Genomic DNA, 23088 nt, shown 5'->3' on the forward strand with positions numbered 1-23088 from the left:
GCAAATTAGCCGAGGTTCCAATATCCTTCGACTTGTCTTCAAGGACAGACGGTGGCCCAAGTGTGCCCTAACCTAGGCTATAAATAGTCGGGCGTGCTGCCTAGACAACCGACCCATCATCCGCGGCCCTTTAGTGCCTGGCACGGATCCTGGCAGCCAATTCGGCGGTTTATCGGTTTAAGGGTTTGCCCGGGACACGAGACCGATTCAGTAACGTGGCGTCTGCTGAACGCAGCGCTACTTCCGTTCTCCCAGTTCACCCGACTTCCAGCAGATATAAGAAAACAAAACCATGACCACCAGCGATGAGATGGGAATGGGTGGCAACTTCTGCCACGACCACATCCAGCATCCATTGATGTGGTGCGACGAGAAGAAGCGGCTTGTGGAACGCAAAAATGCAGAAGAGAGTCTTCGGATGTGGCGGCGCAGAAAAGCGGAGGAGTGTGCTCGCAAGGAAAAGGATAAACAGGAGGTGGGTAACAGTGCGTATGTGTGATATTTCAAATGCGTTAATGGATTCAAGTGGGTATGGGTAATGTGTACAGACAAAACTTATTGTGGGTAACGGAATATTATAGTCAATGCTATATACTTATGCTAAAAGGCCTTAGATACATTTAAAAAGCTTGCTCTAGTATCTCAACCTATATTCGCAAGTGTGAAAATAAATTAGAACTAATCTTACAAAAATTAAATTTGAGCTTAGAGACTTTTTTAAAGCGTTTTACTATATCTAAAACCATCTTAACCTTTTTGAAAATATAACATTGTGTTTTGTTTAGAACTATCCATCTAAAGTAATTTAAATTGGAAATAAAACATTGTAAATCGATTCCGCAAGTCGAAATTTTTTGTACAATCCTGACAAGACTAGACTTACAGAAAACAAACTAAACTAATCAAAAAAACATCTCGAACCTTCACCCACGCGATAGTCAAAACTTTTGTTAAGTTCAAAGACCTTTTCCAAGCAACATGTAACACATCCGCTTTCAGGGATTTGGTTCAACAAACCCTTTGACAATTTCGACTTCCCTAATCAATTCACCTCTCTCAGCAAAATGCAGAACTATAAGCAAGTTGGGCAGTCCTGCGAGTCCTTGCGTGACTAGAGTCCTGATTATTTGGCTACCTATCACTGTTTGCAGCTGTGTGAAAGCACCAACCGAAATGTGGGTGAAAAAAATCAGTGAAATGCAAATCGCAATTCGCTGCAACTATAACAACAACCTACAAACAAAGGTGGTAGGCGAGGGGAAGGGATACGAGGAGCCTTGCCAATTTCCGTAAACAAACAACGCCACACTTCGCGGAGAGTGACACGGCGAGGTGGGTTGAGGCAGTCTGGGACCCATAAATAGGCTGCCTCGAAATCGATAGGACATAACTCGGTGTTGTAATCATCCTGCCGCTGTGACTGAGACTAGTTTCATTACTGAATTCATTGTGGGAAAATCAATTTTGAAAGGCAAATAAAAAATTTAATTAAGAAAAAGTATGTGTCCTCTTTAAATAAATGTTCACTTGTATTGCACATATTCTAACGTAAATTCATGAAAATATAAAATAACAGATTACGCCCACTGATAAAAAAGTCTTGCAAAGGCGTAAAATCTCATTTTAAGGTTGTTTTAATAAAAGATGAAAATTAAAGATTACTTCTTACATTGGGAATGATTTCCCGATACTTCTGCAGCCGTCCTATTTATAGAAAAATTGCCATTCTTTATTATTACTATTTCAACTAGTACTACGACCTGTTTCACCAACATTGTCCTTGGGGACGACCAGGTGGTGGTGCTCCCAACGTGGAGGTGCGTCGCAAGGACATCACAGCCGTGGGTCTTCACTCCACACCAACTGTGGTAAGGATCCCCAAGTCCCCAAATAACATCACGCTGTATTATAACTCCCAAAAACCAAATCACAGACCACCGCCCACCGGATGAATCTTCTACAGCCGTGTCGCTACAACGACTTCTTCTCGATGCAGAAGAAGTGCCACAACAATCCGCTGGCCGCCTACCATCACCACCACCACCATGCCCCGCCTCCCCCGCCCCCGGGAGGCCGTTTGGGCCACGCCCACTCTGTACACCACCTGCAGGAGAGTGGCCCCAGGAGCAGCACGGTGACGATTTGCGAGCGGGAGATTCCCCACAAGCCGGGAGCCGGAGTTGGTGTGAACCTGGCCAAAAACGCCAACGGTGAGAGTCTTCACATCCAGCTGAAAGAGCACCCCTCAATGTCGTTTCGCAATAAAGGCCATGTGGATATAGAGCTGAGGTACAAGCCCTCGCCTCCTTGCAAGGGCAAGCCACTTCTCGAGAAGATCGTGGTCAGCGAAAGCGAACAGCGATGTCCCTTGCAGGAAAAGCTGGCCTCGCAGAAGAAGCGACTGCAGGCCAAGCTGGAAAAGCCGGTGAGCGGCACTTATTACGCCCCCTGCAGCATGTCCTCATTAATCCTTCTCCATGTGTCCTCCTTTTAGCCCAGCAAGGAGCCCTGGGGCAAGGCGGGTCCGGGCGGCAAACCTTGGCGGAGTCCCAAGGAAGTGGGCAACACATTCATGAAGTCACTGGTATGTTATCTATATACGTAAATGTGTAAAACAATTACCAGATAAACAAAAAGTTATTCTGATTTTGTACCAATTGAGATTTTTGGTTCCATCCACCAAAAACCAAAAAAGCTACCTTTTTTTATGCAATCCTAGAATTTATAATTACAAATGTCTTTGCAGATCAGGGTTCGACTCCCAAATCAAGTAAAGTTTTTATCTGCGCTTTAACATTAATTAACACTTTTTCATAAATAAATAAATACAAAATTAAATATTTTGTAATTAAAAACCCCATTATGACTTACTATACTCCCAGGGCTGGACCAACAAAGAGATGCTGAAGGAGTTGGATCAGGACAACCCGGTGACTCCGGCGGAGAAGAACACATTCCGTAAATCCCGTCCAGGAAAGCCTCCAAAACCACAGCGCTGCTGTGAGATGTGCACCTGCAACTGTCCCTCCATGAGCAATAGTCCTCCAAAGCCCTCGCCGCTCTCGCTGCCCATTCCGCCCGGAAAGAAGTGTCCGGGTCCGCCAGGCCCGCCGCCCGGGAAGATCCTGCACCACCTGAAGCCGCAGGACTGCGGTGGCAAGCCCATCAAGCTGTGCCCCCGAATGGCAGCTCGAGGTCCTTGTCCGGGGAGCACCAGTACCGCCACTCCGGATGCCAGCACTGCCGGAGGAAATGGGGGACCTTATGGCGAGGGCGGTGGCGTGGAGCTGGTGCCCCTCCTCGCCAGAAGGCGTGGCATGCACCGACCCATCAGCCTGTCCAGCACGGATGTGACCAAGAGGACGCCCTCGCATGATAGGTACGCATCCAAGCACAAGCATCCACCAAAGAACTGCCAGCTGACCACCAGCAAGCTCAAGTGCATCAACAGCATCATCAAGAACATCAGCCACATGAAGCGGCTGCCCAAGAATCTGAACTGCAAGCTGCAGTGTTGCAGTTGCGACTGCCCCACGGCATTGGCCACGGGCTGCTGCCTCAAGCGGCTCACCCTGCACATTCGCCAGGCTTAAGAACCCAAGTCCGATTAGTCCCGATCCCGATCCCATATCTCCCTGCATTCATAGCTATTCCCCTGCTCCTCGTCCTCCTCCGTCCCCTTCCGTTTCTCATTTGCTTGCTCTGCGCCAAATATTAAAAAATTAAAATCCACTTTGCCCCTCTGTTTCGTGCCTTATAATCGTGCCCTGTTTAATGGTTTCTCTATACCCCCACTTCATCCAGCAAGAAAATATCCATTGTAATCCAAGTGAGAGTATAGCAACCAAAAGAGCAAACCAAAACCAATCTCACCAAAACAAAAACAAAAAAACAAACTGCAACAGCAAAAATCCAAAATCATAATACCAATCTTCTATGTATCCCCGTGAAAATCGCAAAAATCCAAAAACCGAAAAAACTGAAATGAAAAACGATGATAAATTGAAACAAAAATATTAACCACATTGCTGCCCACCAATCGACCGACAACCAGGATTCAAACGGCCGCCGACATGCGCTATCTGCACGACTTGAACGTCCAAATATCGCAGAACCGGCGATCCGTCTCCGTTTCCAAGCAAATGGACCGGGATCTGTGCAACCAGCACTTCGACACATTCGAAACCTTTTGGGGACGGCCAGGACATGGAGCCCGGGGCGACAAGACCAACAAATTGAAACTGGACAATCTGCTGTACGGCGCCAGCGAGTCGGCCTAAGACCTGGATGTTCAGGGATGCCTGGATGCCCGGATGGTTTAGGATAGCCCTATGTTATTTACCCATCAGATCACCACTTCTTCCGGCAGCGGCTCGTAGTTTGTGTGCTCCCAATCATCTGCTCAGAAATCAATCGATGCCAATGGCCCCGCAGAGTGAACTTATGTACCAGTTTCGAGGATCCAAAAAAGAGTTTTTTAAATATTACGAGGGCTTGCTATTTATATTTCTGGTTTACAAATTTAAATGGTTTTTTATAATCTTCTCCGCTATGATTCAAATTTTCTTGTTCTAATATAAACGCGACTTTTTTACCACTAAATGTTGCCATTTTCAGATATATAAATAGCAGCCTGGGTAACCGGTTTTTTGACACTGTAAAAATTTTGCCAACTTGCCGCGTCTAGTAAGTTGACCAAAGTTTTAAACAGGTCATCAGGGTTACCTATAAAATCACTTTGCTATTCAGTTAGATAGTTTTATAAATCTTAGTAAAAAATAAGTAGATATATGGATCAAATACTATACATATACCCCCTAAAATTTAATTTTGAAATCTGAGTTTTAATATTATCTGGAAATTGTTCGGTAGTCTTGTCATTTATTGATTGGTTATTAAACTTTGTAGGTATACGTAAATGAATACCTTGTAAATACAAAACAATCAATTCTGCAATAAATATACGTAATAAATAAGAAAAACTGTCTTTGTAAAAATCCCAAAAAAATAATCTGCATTTTAATTTTCGTATTTAGCTTTGATTTATATTTTTGTCCAAAAACTAGGATAAAAGTTTTTTTTCCAAATTACTCATGGAGGGTGACCCAAAACTTCGATTTTAGAGCTTGACCTTTAATTATAATATTCCGTATTAATGTGTTAATAAAAATTACTTTTTTTACTTGAGTTTGTTTTTGAAGGACATTTTTATTATACATATGTATATGTAGTATGTAATAGATCACATAAAGCAAAAAGAGAATATTTTACTACATTTTGTTGTTTTTGTGGATGATAATGTTTTTTTGTGGCGCATGTGAATGTGTCAATAAGCCCTTTTGTCAGGACTATCTTGCGGCCGTGTTGATGTGGATGTCGATGGTTTATGTTTAGACTTTAGTTAATTCTCTACGTAATATTACGATATTAGTAAATTACAATTACAATACATTATATAGTACATAGTATGTAGGTAGAGTACGAATACGTTAACTATTCATTAGGTTTTTATTCATTTTCTGGATTTTGTGATTTTTTTTATTTAAATGTTATTTTTGTTTTATTACTTTTTTTGTGTGTGTTTTGTTTTTCGTTAATTTTACATACATATATTAAATATATTTACGAACATAACAGCAGTCTTATATAAGATGACATACTCAATTTATTGTTTTCATTAGAGGGTTTTGAGTTCATTATCCATTTTGAAAGTTTGAAAGCGAGTGATAAGGCAGGGATGGTATTCATATACCTCCTGCCTGAAAACTCGATGGGGCTCCGGTGGACCGAAGATAGTTCCTTCTATATAAAAGTTGTTTGGCTAAACTAGGGCGATCCGTTGGGAGTCGCTTAAGCGTGAGGACTTAAAGATATTTTATCTAGATGTAAGTATGCATCGATAGCTAGGTGTTATATCTCTTTAGGGATTCTGAACTATTTATTTTAGTTGTGATTACTTTTTAAGACGCTGGGCGTCTGCGAAATGCGCTCTGAAAAGGTTTTGTTTGTTTTGTTTTGGCGGCTGACTAAATTGATGTAGGTATACTTGACATAAATATCGTATATTAAAAATTTCATTGTTTTTGTTCTGGTTGAATGTTTAAGGAACCCGATTCTGCTAGGATAGGAAGTTCGATCAAATTTAGAGGCATGCAATGAAATACAATCGTCGAGAGTATCCACAAATATATGTTTGTTTTCGTATCGTATATTTTGTATATGTTTTTTGGGGGACTTTACACTTAGGGACTTTCGAACACTATAAATAAACAATTACAATACATGCACGGACACACACTCACACAGCTACATATGTATGCTCTGTTGTATAAATAATAGCGTGCTTTATAAGTATAATACTATAACTACTGTAGAGTTATTGTGGCTCCTAAGTGGAAACGCCTCCTGGCTTCCCCTAAATTTGTAGCTAACTATTTTTCTTTTTTCTTGAAATATTCGACATTTATCAATTTTTGCATCGGATCTGCAGTTTTTTGGCTCGCTTGAAGTTGCCTTGGCAAGTTTGCGACCTTAAATTTTCCTAATTCAAATGGTCTGCTCGAAAGCGTTTTCCATTTTCCTGCGCCATTCTCTCCTTCCTTACTTCTTGTGTATTTTTTTGCCAATTTATGACTTTTGAATTAAAAATGATTTCATCAACTGATTGGCGGAACCCCTGAATAAGATTTCATTGAAGTTGTACAGGGGAAAGTTTCTAAAGGTATAAATAGAGGGTTTGGGGATTCCACCAACCAGTCAGTTAGAAAGTTTTGGTTTTTATGAGTGTATAAAATCAAAAATTTAATTTAACTACAATAATGACTAGTTGAAGAAAGATCTCCAAATATATTTACTAAAATTTTGTGGTGTGTATAATTAATTCTTTTTTCGATTTTTTGTTTTGTTTCGATTTTTTTTCATTTTAATTTTAAAATTATCTAAAGCTGTTTTAGAGAAGCTTTTCTAAGCAGGCCAAATTTATGTACAGTTTATGTATTTTAAGAATTTCCTGCTTATTATGTTTGAGATTAGTTTTAATGTTTTTTGTTATGTGCTTGTGTGTGATATTTTCATAATTGCGAAATGCATGGAATTTGTTTTTGCATTTTGTAGTATTTTGTTTGGAAGCCAATGGAAATTCTTGCTTCTTGTTGCCTTGTCTTGGAAAACTTCTCTAAGGATCTTAGGGCGACACCCAGCTCCTCCACTGCTTTAATCACTCTCCTCTTATCGATGCATCCTTTTCCCATCTCTGCCATATTGACGAATCCTCTTGCTCCGCCTCTCGTCCGGTTTTGTTAGTCAGTTAGTTACTACATCATCACAGCCAACTCTCTTGCTTTTCAACGGCGCCCAGCGTCTCCGCATCTCCGGTTGCCACATTTCATCCGATCTGATGATCAGTTAATCGTTTTCTTGTAGAGATTTTGGTGAATGTGCTCGTTTTGAAGCGCGCACATTTGGCCCACAGCAACTGCCCGCAAGCCGCCGCCTCCTCCTGACCCTCCAGAAATGCCCACATCCGATTGGTGTCCCAAAGTAGCAGTCACTCCGTCGCCTCCGGAAGAATTGGACACCGCTTTGCCGGCCCTTAGATTCAAGAAGAACTTTTCCTTCATGACCAGCGCCGAATACTTATGCTCAATGAAGTTGGGCGAGATCTGCATGGGCAGGGAGTTTCCCGTGGTGGGCGGTTTTGCAGGAGCAATTGCTGTGGACCTCTTATGCACGGCGGATAGCACAGTCATCGGAGGCTTGCTGGAATCGCTGCTGCTGTGGTTGCTGTTCGGATTGCTGAGGTTGCTGTTGTTTGAGCAGGAGTAAGAGGTTTCTGCAATAGGTAGAGAGAAAAGGAAAAGAAGTAACGAAAAACATAAAATAAAATCAAAACAAAACAAACGAAACGGAAATAAACATTACCCAAAATTCGACAGAGTTGAAATTGGTAAAAACTTAGGAGTAAATTAAAAATATTGCACAACGTCGAGGGTCGTCTTAAACTAATGAGCAGACTTTAAAATATCCGAGTAGATGTGTGGGTGTGCTTTTATATATATCGTATAATTCAATTTGCTAGAGCTTAGAACATAAATAATACTTGGTTTTAGTCGAATACGAATAGTCACTAAAGCTAAAGTGGTAGTGATAATATTAATTAAATGGATCAGTTGGAAATTAATTTGCAATTTGAATTTTTTTTTATTACAATTGTTGCTCGTGCTTCGTCTGTGTGGTGGTGTTTTTTTTTTAGCCTAATTAAATTAAGAGGAGATCAGCCGTTGTAAATAGTTTAATACAAGCATGATGATAGTCATACATACATATAAAAGTTATTAAAATTCTTTCTTTCAAATAATACAAAATTGAATATTGCACACTCAATGCCATTTGTGGGGTTGTTTTCATTAGTTTTATGTTACAATTGGTATTAACAGATTGGGTCCAGGGGTTTCAACTTAAAACACAACTTATGTTTCTGGTCTCTAAGCATGTATGTATGTAAGCAGTCTATGAAATGTTTCCAAATGGGTGTTTTGGTGAGTGAGTGGTGAGTCTGCCCCCTGAGACTGGCATTCTGGCGAGTCTAGAATGTCTTTCGTATACGGAGGAGCTGGTCAATGTAGTGCCTTGGGTGGTTCCAGCGTCAATTTTCGGTGCATCAGTAGCTGCTTGAGTATAGGCTACGTCTCTTCGTTGACGGCGCCAGCGCCTACAACTTCAATGCCCGCCACTGTTGCTCCTCCTATGTCGTCCTTGCAATCCGTGATGCTGGCAATTGCTGCAGCCACGCTCTCCGAAATACCATCGCTCTGGCCCTCATCCGTGTCCATGGACTCCATTAGATCAAGTTTCCCCTTCTTGACCAGCTGCTGTTGTTGCTGCGGCGTGGGTGAGCTGCTCTTGCTGCTATTCCCGCTGATGCTGCTCGTGGGACTTATGGGCAATACATGATGTTGCTGTTGCACTTGGTGCTGTTGATGTTGCTGCTGTTGGTGGTGCTGAACCTGTTGCAGCAACTGATTAGGTTCCTGGAGGAGCAATATGTTGGTCTTCTTGGCCAACGAGGCCACCAACGCCTGCTGCTGTTGGCTACTACCATTCGTGGTGGTGAAGGTCAGCGTCTGTGTGTTTTTGGTGGGTGAAGTGGCCGGCGTTAGTATGCCCAAGTTGACCAAATTGGGCAGTGGCTTGCTGCCATTAAGCACGGTTTGGCCATTGGTTGTTGACTTGTTGAGCTGCTGCTGTTGCTGCTGCACAATGTCCATGGCGGACCCACCTCCGTTGGCCACATTGGTGGCCAGCTTGAGTATCTTGCTGGCGGTGGCATTGGCAGCCATTAGGTTGCTAACCGACTTGGCTGTCGGCGTATTGTTGGCTTTAATGGATACTAAACCGAGTGTGCTGCGCATTAAATTGTTGTTGCTGTTACCTGTTGCAGTGTTCTGATGGAGTTGCTGCTGCTGTTGCTGCTGCTGCTGGGTGGGAAGATTGGTCAGGGTGACCACATTCCCGGCGCTGAGCTGCTGCAGGACATTCGCATTGCCGGTGAGAATGGCAGTGTTGCTGGGTGTGCTACCATTGTTGCCATTATTATTTCCATTCCCAGACAGGCTGCTGCTGCCTCCGTGACAACTGCTGGCGCTGCTCGACATGTTGCTGATGCTCGACGGACTCAGAGAGCCCAGCGACTGCGACGGCGAGTTGCTGCGCTGAATGACGGGCGGCGGGTTCGGGTTGGAGGTGTTGCTGCTGCCCACTGGCGTAGTGGATGCGCCATCGCCTATGGCCAAGGCATTGGCCAACTGGGCATTCAGCACACTGTCCGGCTGCGAGTTGTGAGTGTGCAGAGCGTGGTTCTTCAGGCCCTGGGCCGTCTTGTAGCTCTTGCCGCAGTGACACTTGTAGCCCTTGCGAACTCTGTGGAACATAGAATTATCAGCTTCCAGTTTACCAAGCAGTTTAGTCGGCTCTATCGTTACCTTCCATCCTTTTTGTGGCCATTCTTTGAATGGTACTTGATGCCGTTGACGTTCTTGTAACGCTTTTTGCATCCCGGAACAGGGCAGGCGAAGGGTTTTTCATTGCCAGGCGTGCCATTGTTTCCGCCACCGGAATGCCTATAATAATAATTCAGAGTTGTTAAATATATAGATTAGATTGATTTAATATTGTATAATCTTTAAATCTTAACTTTATTGTACTAATGTACTTTTCTTTAACGATCTGACAATATTTTTAAGATAATAATTGCAAGAACTCAAATTTATATGTTTGGAAATTATGAATCTTTTAAAAAGTGGATATGAATCATGCTAAAAAAAAACCAGAAACCAGTCATGTTGTGATAAATACGCCATTATCACTAAAAGACTTATGCGTTGCCGGGCACTTCATCACATCTACATCTAATGGAATGTTTTAAAAACTAGAAATTATCACCATTCATGTTAGACACTATTTATTTATATGAGAACTTGAAATGTAAATATAGCTAATTATTTCCCCTAGATGTGGCACTAAAAGGTGTAAATATTCCAGTCGTAATAAAAAGTAAATCCTCATAATATTTTACCTAGTAATTTTAGTAACTAGAGGTATAATTAGTGATAGTAAACGAACCTGCTGCCATAGCGCATGATAAATTCGGAGCTAAACTCCTCGGTGGTCCACGAGTCGTTGCTATCCTCCGACTCCGTGACCACCATTTCGTCCTCGTCCATTTCGCTGCCTAAATGAGTAGAAAATCAAAAATTAGGTAAATCATATTACATAGTTTACAATCTCACTTACCTGTAGGCGTAGTGCTGCGGTTGGACGAGGACATACTGTAGCTGTGGTGTTTAATAGCCAGCTTTCGCTTGAGCTCCGCATTGCCATTTCCATGGCCAGCGGAGTTGGATCCGCTGTTGGTGGTCGGTGGGGCGGTAGTGTTGCTGGCCAGGAACGAGCCCGCCTCCTTGCGGTTATCCTCGGTGATGAAGCGCAGGACGTAGCTCAAGGGCAGGCAGGCAGGCTGGGCCTGCTCCTTCTGTTCGACCACCTTCGGGTCATAGTCTGCAAGATGGAATGGAAAGATTGTTGCACTATAGTAGCAATCATAAAATTGTCGCAATTTAATATATTTACGAAAGAACTCCATTGTAATGTTCTACATAAAACTGGAAATAATTGCGGACCCTGCTAGAACGTTTTCAAAACGGGATTAGCTAATTAAAATTCCCTTTCAAGTCGGGATCAAAGTCCGAACCGGAATGCGGGCAGCCAGAACAGAAACCTGCATCCGAAATTCGTCGTCAACGGCTGTGTTTGCACTGGAACAAGTTCACAGACATTCAGAAGACCCACAGCCCGGGCAATTTATTATTAAAATGTCGAAATAAGTAAATAGCGAGAGTGCACGTACGGGGTATGGCGACGAATTTAGTGCGCCTGTTGACGCATTTTCCGAGGGTCTTCGAAGAGAAGCGCGGAGTGCCAGGAGGCGCACATGGCCAGCTCTATAGCGTGGGTACATTATCTTATCGCCAGAACAAGCATAAGCCCAAAGCTTGCTTAATCAGCGAGTGCATAATAACAGGTGCCTCCCCTTTTGCGTCTTTATTTACTTTTCGATCCATGTGTGCGAGCAACCTAACCTCCATAAGCAGACCGCGCACGCTTTATTTCCCAATTAAATCATTTTGGTGCGTAACTGTGTCAGACGGCCCATTCATCATATGAGCACCCTGTGTATTCGTCACTTGATTGCAGTACAACTTAGCGGGCTGCTAAACGATAAATTAACATCCATCGATCAGTTGCGGATCTTACAAAGTGATAGCCTCACTTCAATTTTTAGAAAACTACCTAATCAGACGTACTCCGCATTCGGATGATAGAGTTTGTTTGGTCTAGATTTTGTCCCCCGAATTAATCAGATTACATGGTCTCATAATTTTAGCTTTTTTATTTCGAAAATTATTAGTATATTCGCTTCCACAAGGTTATTATATTAATCTCATTTATAAAGGTAAAACTAAAAAATATTAGTTTCGCGAATTCTTAAAGATCTAACGCCCTATTTGCGTGACACGGAAACCATGAGAAGCTAGTTACAATTGGAATGTTTAAAGAATCAAAAAATTTAAAAAAGGGGGAACCCCATAAATTGCTTTGACATAGCCACTGAATAGATTAAACAGCAGATAATAAATAAACAAACTGAGTGAAGGTTTATAAGTTTAAATCTTGTTCTGCATTTCCATTTCATTAGACGATCTTGTAGAAATTTGTGGAAACACTTACAAGATTACGAATCGGTGGGCACACTATGCATTTCCGCACTCTACGACTCACGCGATAACACTTTGATAACGATGCACTTTAATTGCTTCGATTCGTACTTTCGTTCGAACAGAAAACATATGCCGCAAATTGGCTTTTATGCGAAACATATGCCTTCATTTAGTAACACCCCCGCCTCGATTTTTAGACTGCTTATCAGAGCGAAATGCGATTAAAAACATTTGCGGTGATGTCTACGTGCCGGGCAATCGATCGATGACACATACGGACACTCCATATGTGCGTAATAATTCCACGTACTTTAGGTAACATTTCATCAAGTATTTATGTGCCTTTAACATTCGCAACTTGAAACTGCAATTATATATTTTTTAGCTGACGAAATCGTTGTGCCACGCCCCTCATCCTCTCAAGAACACGGCGTCATTTGTCAACGGTCAAATCAGTTCACCCGGTTCGATTTTTTTATTTCTGCTCCGCCTTCATTATTGTTATTATTATTTCGCTGTTGATAACCCCAGACATTCACGACTTCTCTGTAGGTGACACTTTACTGCTGCCTTGGTGTTCGGGTGTTTATCAAATCGAGTATTTTACAAACAACTTTTAACTAATAGTAAATACATATATACATATATACAAACAAACCCACATCAGCAGTCGCCGTATATCATACGTTATTCGTATTTCAGAAACAAAATAAACGCAGATCCCTCTCTCTTTTGCACTTGTGAATGACTCATGCACTTGTTGCAGAATTAAAAAAAGATAACAAATGTTTTTCGCTTGAACATGCGGTTTCGGTTTGTTTTCATTTTGGCAGCTGCCTCAAAAACTTTCCAATAGCTGCAAAGACCATTTTGTTTGAAATTTGATAAACACAAGTCGTTGACTGCAGCGAAATTATGTTGACATTGCAAGTGCAGGGACACTTTAAACGGGGTGATTGATTTAACCCCAGTAAATAACCTTCAAAAGACATTAGGAATAACTGTACTCATTTCATAAATTGGTTTGGTACACCTGGTTAACCTGCGATTGTCCTGTGATTTAAGTGACAAGTGCTGTTAGGAAAGAAGATTTTTGAAATATGACTGGTCTATTTATTTTTTCATGAAGAGTGTGGATTCTTTTATTCGCTATTTATAATTATGATCTACTTGATAAAGTCTCCTGTTTAAATCCCTGAGTAAGGTAAACTACTTGCTATGCTATTATAACACATCCATTTTTGACAGGTGCACATTTTTTGGGCAGTTACTCAGTGGGTTAACTGCGGCAGATGGTTATCGAAGCGCAGTGGAGACAAGCGTGCCGCAAACACACACATAAATAATCCCGGGCATTTTTTGAGACACAACAGGTGCCAGGCAACTGTGAAAAGGACAAACCTGAAGGTCTCGCCCGCTTTTTCAGTTGCCCATGACAACCAAACCGAAACGAAGCGACAACGCCCAAGGAATCCTGATAACAGGCATAAATCCATCCATCCACAGAACCCACGCATCGAATGTCCTTCGAGATAATGAAATGATGGGCATTTATAAGCCCCAGAACAGCTCGCACACGAAATGGATACGCAATGGCGATGGGGGATGCGGGTTTTCGGGGCGTTTTTGGGAGGTATTTGTATCTGGGCCTGGGCTTTTTTGGGGTGGCAGTTGCCAAGTGGGCGTATGCTCAAAGTCTGGGCTTTATGTAATGCCCCGGGACACAAAAGGGGGTGGTGGTGAGGTAGAAAGCCTGCCCGGGCAGCCATTTTATACATACATGTGTGTGTGTGTTGACCGTTATCACGCAGAAGTGGCAACAACAAAACAGCTGCCAACGTAACCGAAAGCAAGTCAGCTGAGCAACCCCTCTGCTTTCTCTCTCTATTTAACCCCTCTCGCTTTGCCAGTGTATGTGTAAGCAAAAGAGCCTGGATAGGCACCGAAAGAAAATTATATAGCTTATGATAATTCACATATTAACTTGAATGAAGCACAAGCCTTTTAATAAATTTAAGAAATCAAAAAATTATTTTTTGCGACTTGTGAATGAGTACATTAATCGTAGTTTGGCTTCAACTCGAGGTCATGTTTAGCGTTGGTTATGATATTATTCCTATAACAAAAAAAATATTTGAAGGGGTGATAATCCAACTTTTTACTTAAAGTATAATTACATTTAAACTGACTTGAAATTTTAATTTCTATAAGTCGTATTCATGAAACCGTTGAAAAGCTATAACTAGAACAGCTCTGAAAACTCTATAAAAACGCAACATTACTTTCAGTTCACGCACGGCATGTTGGGAATAAAGCCCGTTAACGGTTAACCCACCCCCAACCCCTGTTTTCGTAATACAACACTGTGCCTAACTCTATTGATTTTCCCTCCTCGAAATCCCCGCCCCGCCCAACACTAAAATTAGAAATTGTTTATTTCAGCCGGTAAAAGTCGGCACACAATGAATATGATTAATTGGAAGCCCTCGGGAGTCACGTGGACGGGAAAGTATCGATTGTGCGTGTGGGTGGAGTGGAAGTGGGGGAAATATAGAGCGCAACTCCGATTACCGGATGCGGATACACCTGCTTTGCAAAGAAATACCAGAAAAACCGAAGCCAAGCCATGCGGACAGGTCAAAAAAAGGGCGCTCAACTCGCCGGTTTCCACTACAAAAACAACAACAACTAGATGCTGTGCTGGCCTTCCAAACACACACACAAATACACCCAAACAGGGGTATTGAATGGATCACCGGCTTTTTTGCTTTTGTTTTGCTTGTACAGCCCTCTCGCTCGCACCCGCACTTTCCAGGCAAACGCCGATCACCGAATGCTGTACGCGCCTGGAAAACTGGGCGTGTGTGTACGGTGTAGAGTGCATTGGTGTGCGTGAGGCAAGCACAGGTAGCGACTTCCAGCATCGATTTTGCCATTATAAATGCAATATATGCTAAATGAAAACTGCAATTCACGTTAAAAACAGCATTCAGTTCACCACGAAGCCATTTACATACACACTCACACGCACTCGCACACCTTTGCCCTGTTATATATTTTTATTTATGCCGCCGTCGGCGAGTAAATAAATAGAATAAACAAAACACACCGAGAACATCACGCGACGGTCAAATGATAGCGATATTCGCGATTTACGATCCCAATCTCACCTATGTGGGTGTCCTCGATGTGGGAAATCAGATCGCTCAAGCTCGGAAATGTGATGCCGCAGCCATTGTACTTGCAGACGTTGATCAGGAAAACGGCCATAATATATTATATTATCATGTATATTATATATCACGGATTCCGAGGCGAACGAATGTGGCGAGTTATGTAAAAAAAACAGCAACTAAAATCGGGGCTGTTTAGTGTGGCCAGGTCAGCAATCCACTGAAATTGCCATCTTCTAGGGCTGCAGTGTCTATTTAGCGGCGACTCCCACCCACCTCCAATGCGCAGTGGTGACTTTTGCTGGGCGAGTACTGAATGTTGGTGTTGCGATAGTTAATCGCTATCGATAGTCAGCATCCGGACATGACGACAGTTTTTAACAAAAAACTCTGTTTTTACTGTTTAAATGCAGCACAACTCAGGTGTTTGCCGTTTTTCCGCTCTCTCTCTCGCTTCGGTGTGGTGTGTTTCGGTCCTCTGGCGTTTCCCCACACACACACACTTATGCGCAAGTGCTGTTATGCAATTGAGGGCTGCAACATTTTTGGGGGCGTAACTGGGTTTAACTAATCTCTGAATCAAATCAATGCTAAGTATACTTACAGCATTATGTGCTTCGATAGAGTTGCCTTTGCAGTAGCTGGTAATTAAAACATAATTTAAACCGACGTGACGTAGACACAAACACCGACGTCGAACGACGCGTTATGCTGCGTTTGTGGTGGTGTGGGTGACTGTGGTGAGTAGCGAGGAACCAGGGCTTGAGGCACGGGTTAATTAGACAATCGATATAGGCGGTTATATTCAATTTGCATTAAATAATAAAAACAAAAACAGTTTAATTTGTATGTACTTTCTTTAAAAGTTTTTCTAAAAGATCCACGACCTTCAACATTTTGAATTCCCGCCCAACTATCGTTTATCCCAAGAATTCCACAAAGTCGTTTTCTTATCGATTAATTATTAGACTCTTTTAAGAACTTATCGGAACGAACTTAGTTACTAAAATATATATGTTTAATGAATTCTCATTCATAATTCTTTTCATTACAAGTATTTTTTGATGTCATAATTACTCTCCACACTGGATCGTGTTAGTTATCGATGGCTTAACTCAATTATCCTGTCCACATTGGACTAACTTCATAACTTGAGTTAAGGACAGATGTTCTTTGTTTTGATTTTTCTGTGGTAAAGATTTGTAGTTGTCATGTTTTGCGAGCTGTTTTGAATTTCGTTTAAAGCCGTTTTGCATTTCAATCTTTAACGTTTTATGTAATACCTTGCTAAAAGTTTGGTGATGCCCACTCGGACCAATTACTTGACCACTCATTTGAAAAATACAAAATACAAGCCAAATAAAAAACGCCGATTTTTAGAGAATTAAGCCACAATCATTTAGAAGTACGCATCTTTGGAATCGGATGTCTGTATGAAAAGTTATGGGCTTAGAAGTGCAGGTTTTAGGTAACTTTACTGCAAAGCCATTTTTCGCAAATTTGGAAAAATGACAAAAAATCGGCCCCAAAATACAAATTAAGCTGAAAACCCAGTTTTTTTGAGGATTAAACCACAATCATTTTGAAGTATGCCACTTTGGAATCGGATGTCTGTAAGAAAAGTTATGAGCTTAGAAGTACAGGTTTTAGGTCACTTTTCCGCAAAGCCATTTTTCGCAAATTTGGTAAGGGGTAACACTGTCAAAATGACTAAAAATCGACCCCAAAATACAAACGAATTTGAGAACGCAGTTTTTTAGAGAATTAAACCACAATCATTTTAAAGTATGCCACTTTGGAATAGGATATCTGTAAGAAAAGTTATGGGCTTAGAAGTGCAGGTTTTAGGTCACTTTTCTACAAAGCCATTTTTCGCAAATTTGGTAAGGGGTAACACTGTCAAAATGACTAAAAATAGACCCCAAAATACAAACGAAGTTGAGAATGCAGTTTTTTAGAGAATTAAACCACAATCATTTAGAGGTATGCCACTTTGAAATCGGATGTCTGTAAGAAAAGTTATGGGGTTAGAAATGCAGGATTTAGGTCACTTTTCTGCAAAGCCATTTTTCGCAAATTTGGAAAGACATCCGATTCCAAAGTGGAATTCTTCTAAATGATTGTGGTTCAATTCTCCAAAAAAAGAATTCCACTTTGGAATCGGATGTCTGTAAGAAAAGTTATGGACTTAGAAGTGCGGGTTTTACACATCATTTACACAAATAAATATTTCTTCTATAAAGTAGATAATGATATTTTAAGTTGTATATTAATATTTAATTTAATTAATTAAAATAATTCCAAAGCTAAGAGTCTAGTATGCATAAAATTGGAGGGACGGACGAACTCGGATAGATCGACTCTACATCTATTTGCTAATCAAGAAACGACAGAAATTAGCAATTAGTTGGGAAAAATATACTTCCAAATGTAACTCAGTGAGAAAGGAGCATTACAGGTGAAAACATCGATGTTGAACTAGTAAACAGCAATATTACCCAACATCAATCAGATTTCAGAACCAAGGATTGTGACATTGCTAAAAATCGTTAAAAATACCAAAGTTTTTCTCTTTAAAAATACCTAAGTTGGTATTATTTCTACCACCCACCAACGGGCACACTGTGCACCCCCCAAAAGTCACCGAATTGGTCAAATTCGTTTTACTGTTGTGAAGGGTTTGTTCGAAGTGAGTTGCTTTCTCCGGGATTTCTTCTCCCCGCTCGGCGGAGCACCCCCTTATCAGCACCCCTTTGTTGGGTAACAGCCGTGAAAACGCCTCAGATGCCAGAAACCGCGGAAAAGCGCTGCTATCAGTGAAGAATCGAGTGAATTTTCGCCAAGAAAATGCGAAACGTGTTTGATAATCCGTCGCCATCTTGCGGCACACTCACACACACACATGTGCCAGTCAGGTTTTCAGTACTGTGCGTGTGTCTCGAGTCGTTGCGTCACTGGAAAAGTCGGAAAAACTGCAGAATTTTTTAAAGAAAAGGCAGTAAATCGTTTTCAATTGAGAAATAAGCGAATATCGAGCAGCAAATCGAGTGGAAATACGGTGCGAAGGCAGCTTTTCGCTCGTTACGTAACTTTTTCTGAGGCGGCATGGGATTATGTTCTTCAGATCTTCAGCCCCAACTAACCGATATATTCCGTCTATATCTTTGCAGAGCCGTGCGCTAGCTTCAATTTTGTCGTAAGCAAAACAAAAAAAAAGAAAATCAACCGAAAATGTTCGTGTCGACAGTCTCTCGCATTGCCCCCGTTGCCAGGAGCGCTGTAAGTACACCATTATTTTGATTATTGTGCGAGATAAAGTTAAAACCCTCGAGATATTACATAATTATCGGAAAAGTGCATTGATTTACCCCCGATTTAACAATTTACATGCCGCCTTGGCGTGGTGAACTTCCAATGGCCGCGGTGAGAAAACACAGACGGCATACAGTTGCATAACTTTGAGGTTATGTGTGCTCACAGTGGAAGCGAACAATTAAGTGTTATTAAATGGAAATTATAGAACTATATCTGTGACATTTGATTTAGGGATCTGTTTCGTGGTTTCCAAAACTTGCCCCTATGGCGTTGTATAACAAGTAGAAAATCCATTAGGTGTGTTTTGTTGGTTGAGGTTAGAACCGGCGAAAGCTTTCCAGATGAGGGGTGAAAAAAGACAGAAGAGTGGGGAAAATGGCAATAATTGACATTGTTTATAATATTATATACGGTTAAACCTCAAATTAGGCGAATGACAACTATATAAAAACAACGAATGTATCTCAATAAAACAAATTATACGGCCAACTTGCCATCCCATAGAAATTACTTAACGATTGCATAACTTGGCATTAGCCCATTACAGCAGAGCAATGAACTTGTGCGGATACATAGGGTTAAGATGTAGTGTATTTGGCATGATCCGTCTATATATGGCTTTAAATGACCCAGCAACTAAACTACTAAGAATCCAAATCACCCATAAATAGAATTTACTTATAGTTCAAACTAAATAAAAACGACTTTAGAGCCTAAAAACAATAGAACAAATATATATGAAACTGTTTGTTGATAAATGAATGCATATTAAAAAAACTTAATTATTGGGCGACATTAATGATTGTTTACTATTGATGTTTAAAAATTACTACTTGAAACTTAACGAAAATAAAAAGTAATACTATACCCCCTATATTAACTGAAATCTTTATCTCAAGCAATGCGATAAACACGACTTACTGATTCTTATATAACTGACCATTATTTTGTTTTTTCAGCTCCTCGCCAACTCCAAGCAGTACTTGCGACCATTGAGCAGCGCCGTCATTAGCCAGAGCCAGACTTTGGCCGCTCAGAACACAACCCCAGTTGCATTGCTGCCACAGATCAGGTCATTCCAGACCTCGCCAGTCACGCGTGACATTGATTCGGCTGCCAAATTCATTGGCGCTGGTGCCGCAACAGTCGGTGTCGCTGGATCCGGTTCGTATTGGTTTCGCTGTGCACTCATGTCAAACTCATCTTTATACTCATTGTCAAACGTAGGGAAATTCCCAGCTCCCTTTTCTTCCTTATCTTCCAGTCAGTTACAATCTAGCATCTGGGGCTCACACTACGAGTATCTAATTACTCTCTATACCAATGCCCCGGGAAGGTCTGAGAATTGGCCAAGCTTTTTGTTGTTGCTTCATTTCCCAGCAGGAAACCTGTGTGATTGCAGGGCGAAAGTACCAGAAATCCTGCCACCAAGCGTTGCCATCCCCGTGACCGCCGCTTGGTTGGCATTGAAATCTTTCGTGGCCAGCATTTTTAGTGCGATGTGCTTGCTGTCTTTTAAGGCAGAACTCAATTCAGACTAATCTGTGACTGACTACTTCGAGAAGGAGACAAAAAAGGAGCGGGGGAAGACCCTAAAAAACGATATCTGTCCTAAAGTTAACATACATTTTGACAAAAGCTTCGGTTTTTACTTGCCTCATTCTGTGTTAAATATCATTAATCATTCACATTCAGTATGGACACTTTACTAATGCTTTGTTTCTTTTTCTTTTTATCCCCTTCTGCGACAACGAACCAATACAACAGGTGCTGGTATCGGAACAGTATTCGGTTCCCTTATCATCGGCTACGCCAGGAACCCATCGCTGAAACAGCAGCTGTTCTCCTACGCCATTCTGGGCTTCGCCCTGTCCGAGGCCATGGGTCTGTTCTGTTTGATGATGGCCTTCCTGCTGCTGTTCGCCTTCTAAGCGATCCCTGTGCACATCGATTGCTCGTCCTTGTTTCCTGCAATCGGGCGTGTGTGCAAGTCGCATGCGAACGAGAATAGCAACCAAACAACACTTCAAACAAACAACAACAACCAGAACAAGCAACACCAACGTTCGTTTTCGATTATTAATGATAAAATGATTGATTGATTGATAGCAAACAAGAACATCCTGTACCACTATCTAATTATAAATACCAACAACCACATAATATATGTAATTTTGTTTTTAAAAAACATGCGAGCGAGGAGAAGACCACACACCTACTTTAAGTTGAACAACCGAAATATCAGGAGGAAGGATTTGGATTGGATTCGATTAGCCCCCAGACGACAAAGATTAAAATTAGATTTTAATTGAAGTAAGCTTCCGGCTCACTGAAAAACCCGAACCGCATCCTCGGATGAAGTCCAGTCCAGCTCAACACTTTGCAAATCCCGCAAGGGACCTTCATGTCCGCTGACCAAGGCTCTCTCTCTCCCCCGAAGTTCTTGGACATCGAAACGACTAAAATCTCCAGCGGCAGGCAATGCGTGGAGGTCCTTTCTGCAAAGACCACCCCGGATTTGCGAGTGTGTGGGCGTGGCTGGTCGGAAGTCTGGAGGAGCGTTGGGCTCAGCAACTTTTTCGATTTTATTGTGGCGCGTACTGAAAATCCCCATTGTTTTCAAGTATTTTGTATTCGAAGAAAATCAGTTTCCTTAACGTAAACACTGTTTTTTTTTTATTGCCACTTAATATTTATTATGGAACATGTTATAAAAGTGGTTGCGAACGATTTGAGCCGAAGAGCGCATCTGAAACGTGAAATAAAGTAGAAATGAATGTGTAAAGGAGGCAACAAGGTTGTTTTTATTAAATAATTGTTGGTGAAATAGTTATTTGGTTTAACTGATTAAATAGTCGATTTGGTAATTTTAAATTTCAGCGCCCAAATGCCACAACCAAACCCCCCTTCTCATTAGCATAAGTTATCGACCGGAATCACCTTGTGAATTCTCTGTTATTCTACTGTTAAGAGTTATTGAACTCATGTCATCTCTGGGGTCGTTTTTTAATACTTCTTGAGGTAAATTACTTGCGAGCAAAGTCTGGTGGAACATTTATTTGACGTTGCTGTGTTGAATTAATAATAAATCGCATAATTTATACTTATGAAAAATCTTTTCTGTTAAAGAGCTGTTAGCGCGATAACGATAATTCGTGTGGGCTGGCGACTGTCATCTCTAATGCACCACACGTGTGTTTTGTTTTGATGATCTTCTAGTTTTTGGTTTGTTTGGCAATTCTCATGGACTTCGCCAAGAAAATACTCGGAAAATATGGCTGGAAAGAGGGCGATGGCCTGGGCAAGAACAACACCGGAATTGCAGCTCCCTTAAAAGCCAGTTTGAAGTTCGATAATGCAGGATTGGGAGTGGACCGAGCCAAGGAGTTTAATGATCACTGGTGGGAACGGTGCTTTAATGATGCCGCCAACAATGTAGAGGTACAAATTCAGCAGGATGGGCAGGTCTCAACCTCCCGGAAATGTGGAAAGGATGCGGTGGAGATCTCCACCAGCGGATTCTCCGCCCGGAAGCTGAAAAAAGCCAAGGAACAGCACGCCCGCGATGGGAAATCCACCTACGACAACTTCTTGCAAACCTCTTTGCTCACCCAGAACGGCGGCGAGGTGGAGACTCTTGAACGCATTAAGGTAGAGGACATAGAGGTAACCAAGTTGGCAGTGCTCACGGATGAGGAACTTTTTAAAGCCTGTGGAGGAAGGACGGCGCACAAGGGAGCCCGTCATGGCCTCAAATTAAGCGGGAAAATTGCCCGACTCGAGCAGCAGGAGCGCGAGATGCTGGAGAAGCTGCAGGCAAAACTAAATAGCGTTCCTGACCAAAAAACCAAGAAAAAAAGGGATTCAGCTGAAGAGTTACTTGTGGAGGATCAAAAACCAGTGGAAGAAACTGTGAACGATAGTCTCGAGCCGCTTGTGAAACCAGAAAAGAGGAAAAAGGCCGCGAAAGATGAGTCTTTAGAAGAGGTAACAGTGGACCAACTGGAGAAACCCAAGAAGAAAAAGAAGAAGAAAGCAGATAAGTCGGAAGAGAAAGTACCAGAGGAGCCCCTAAAGATTAAAAAGAGAAAAAATAATATAGCTGAGAATTCTCCAAAGGAATGTGAAGAGCCAACTCAAGATAAAGAAGACAAAGAACCTTTAAAGAACAAGAAGCGAAAAACAGAGGATGATACCGAAGTATCCGAAGCACCAATTAAAAGTAAAAAAAAGAAGAAAAAGAATAAAGAGGTGGATCAATAGTTAAATGTATAGAAATATGTAAATAAAAAAGATTTAAAAAAAGATCCATTGTTAGTTTCTTT

General features: G+C 41.6%; 5 protein-coding genes across 6 annotated transcripts; 4 read left to right on the plus strand and 1 right to left on the minus strand.

The window, feature by feature from the left end:
• The first annotated feature begins 292 nt into the window (after positions 1-292).
• Positions 293-3593, plus strand: LOC108040710. Its single transcript, XM_017118278.2, has 6 exons — positions 293-475; positions 1752-1868; positions 1934-2210; positions 2268-2425; positions 2495-2584; positions 2883-3593. The coding sequence occupies exons 1-6, from the start codon at positions 293-295 to the stop codon at positions 3591-3593; spliced, it is 1536 nt and encodes a 511-aa protein (XP_016973767.1).
• Positions 3594-4016: 423 nt separating this feature from the next.
• LOC108040699 lies at positions 4017-4280 on the plus strand (the record flags this gene model as incomplete). Its single annotated transcript, XM_017118267.2, has 1 exon — positions 4017-4280. A coding segment is annotated over one exon (264 nt), but the record flags the coding sequence as incomplete, so codon positions are not given.
• Positions 4281-5188: 908 nt separating this feature from the next.
• Positions 5189-16174, minus strand: LOC108040716 (homeobox protein 5). Of its 2 annotated transcripts, XM_017118291.2 has the most exons (7): positions 16053-16174; positions 15446-15982; positions 10792-11055; positions 10621-10729; positions 9981-10118; positions 9431-9918; positions 5189-7831 (listed from the first exon to the last, which is right to left on the minus strand). In XM_017118291.2, exons 2-7 carry the CDS (start codon positions 15543-15545, stop codon positions 7401-7403), a joined length of 1530 nt encoding a protein of 509 aa, XP_016973780.1. In that variant the 5' UTR covers positions 15546-15982; positions 16053-16174; the 3' UTR covers positions 5189-7400. The 2 variants fall into 2 exon arrangements, with proteins under 2 accessions (XP_016973780.1, XP_016973779.1); XM_017118290.2 differs by lacking the exon at positions 5189-7831 and having other exon boundaries at positions 8276-9918.
• Positions 16175-18048: 1874 nt separating this feature from the next.
• On the plus strand, positions 18049-21551 carry LOC108040728 (ATP synthase lipid-binding protein, mitochondrial). The gene is made up of 4 exons (XM_017118311.2): positions 18049-18137; positions 18619-18727; positions 19723-19927; positions 20531-21551. Exons 2-4 carry the CDS (start codon positions 18680-18682, stop codon positions 20692-20694), a joined length of 417 nt encoding a protein of 138 aa, XP_016973800.1. The 5' UTR covers positions 18049-18137; positions 18619-18679; the 3' UTR covers positions 20695-21551.
• Positions 21552-21914: 363 nt separating this feature from the next.
• On the plus strand, positions 21915-23041 carry LOC108040734 (G patch domain-containing protein 4). The gene has a single exon (XM_017118317.1). It carries the CDS (start codon positions 22007-22009, stop codon positions 23024-23026), a length of 1020 nt encoding a protein of 339 aa, XP_016973806.1. The 5' UTR covers positions 21915-22006; the 3' UTR covers positions 23027-23041.
• Positions 23042-23088: the final 47 nt, after the last annotated feature.

Source organism: Drosophila rhopaloa, unplaced genomic scaffold (assembly GCF_018152115.1).
Source record: "Drosophila rhopaloa isolate 14029-0021.01 unplaced genomic scaffold, ASM1815211v1 contig_167, whole genome shotgun sequence".
NCBI classification, from domain to species: domain Eukaryota; kingdom Metazoa; phylum Arthropoda; class Insecta; order Diptera; family Drosophilidae; genus Drosophila; species Drosophila rhopaloa.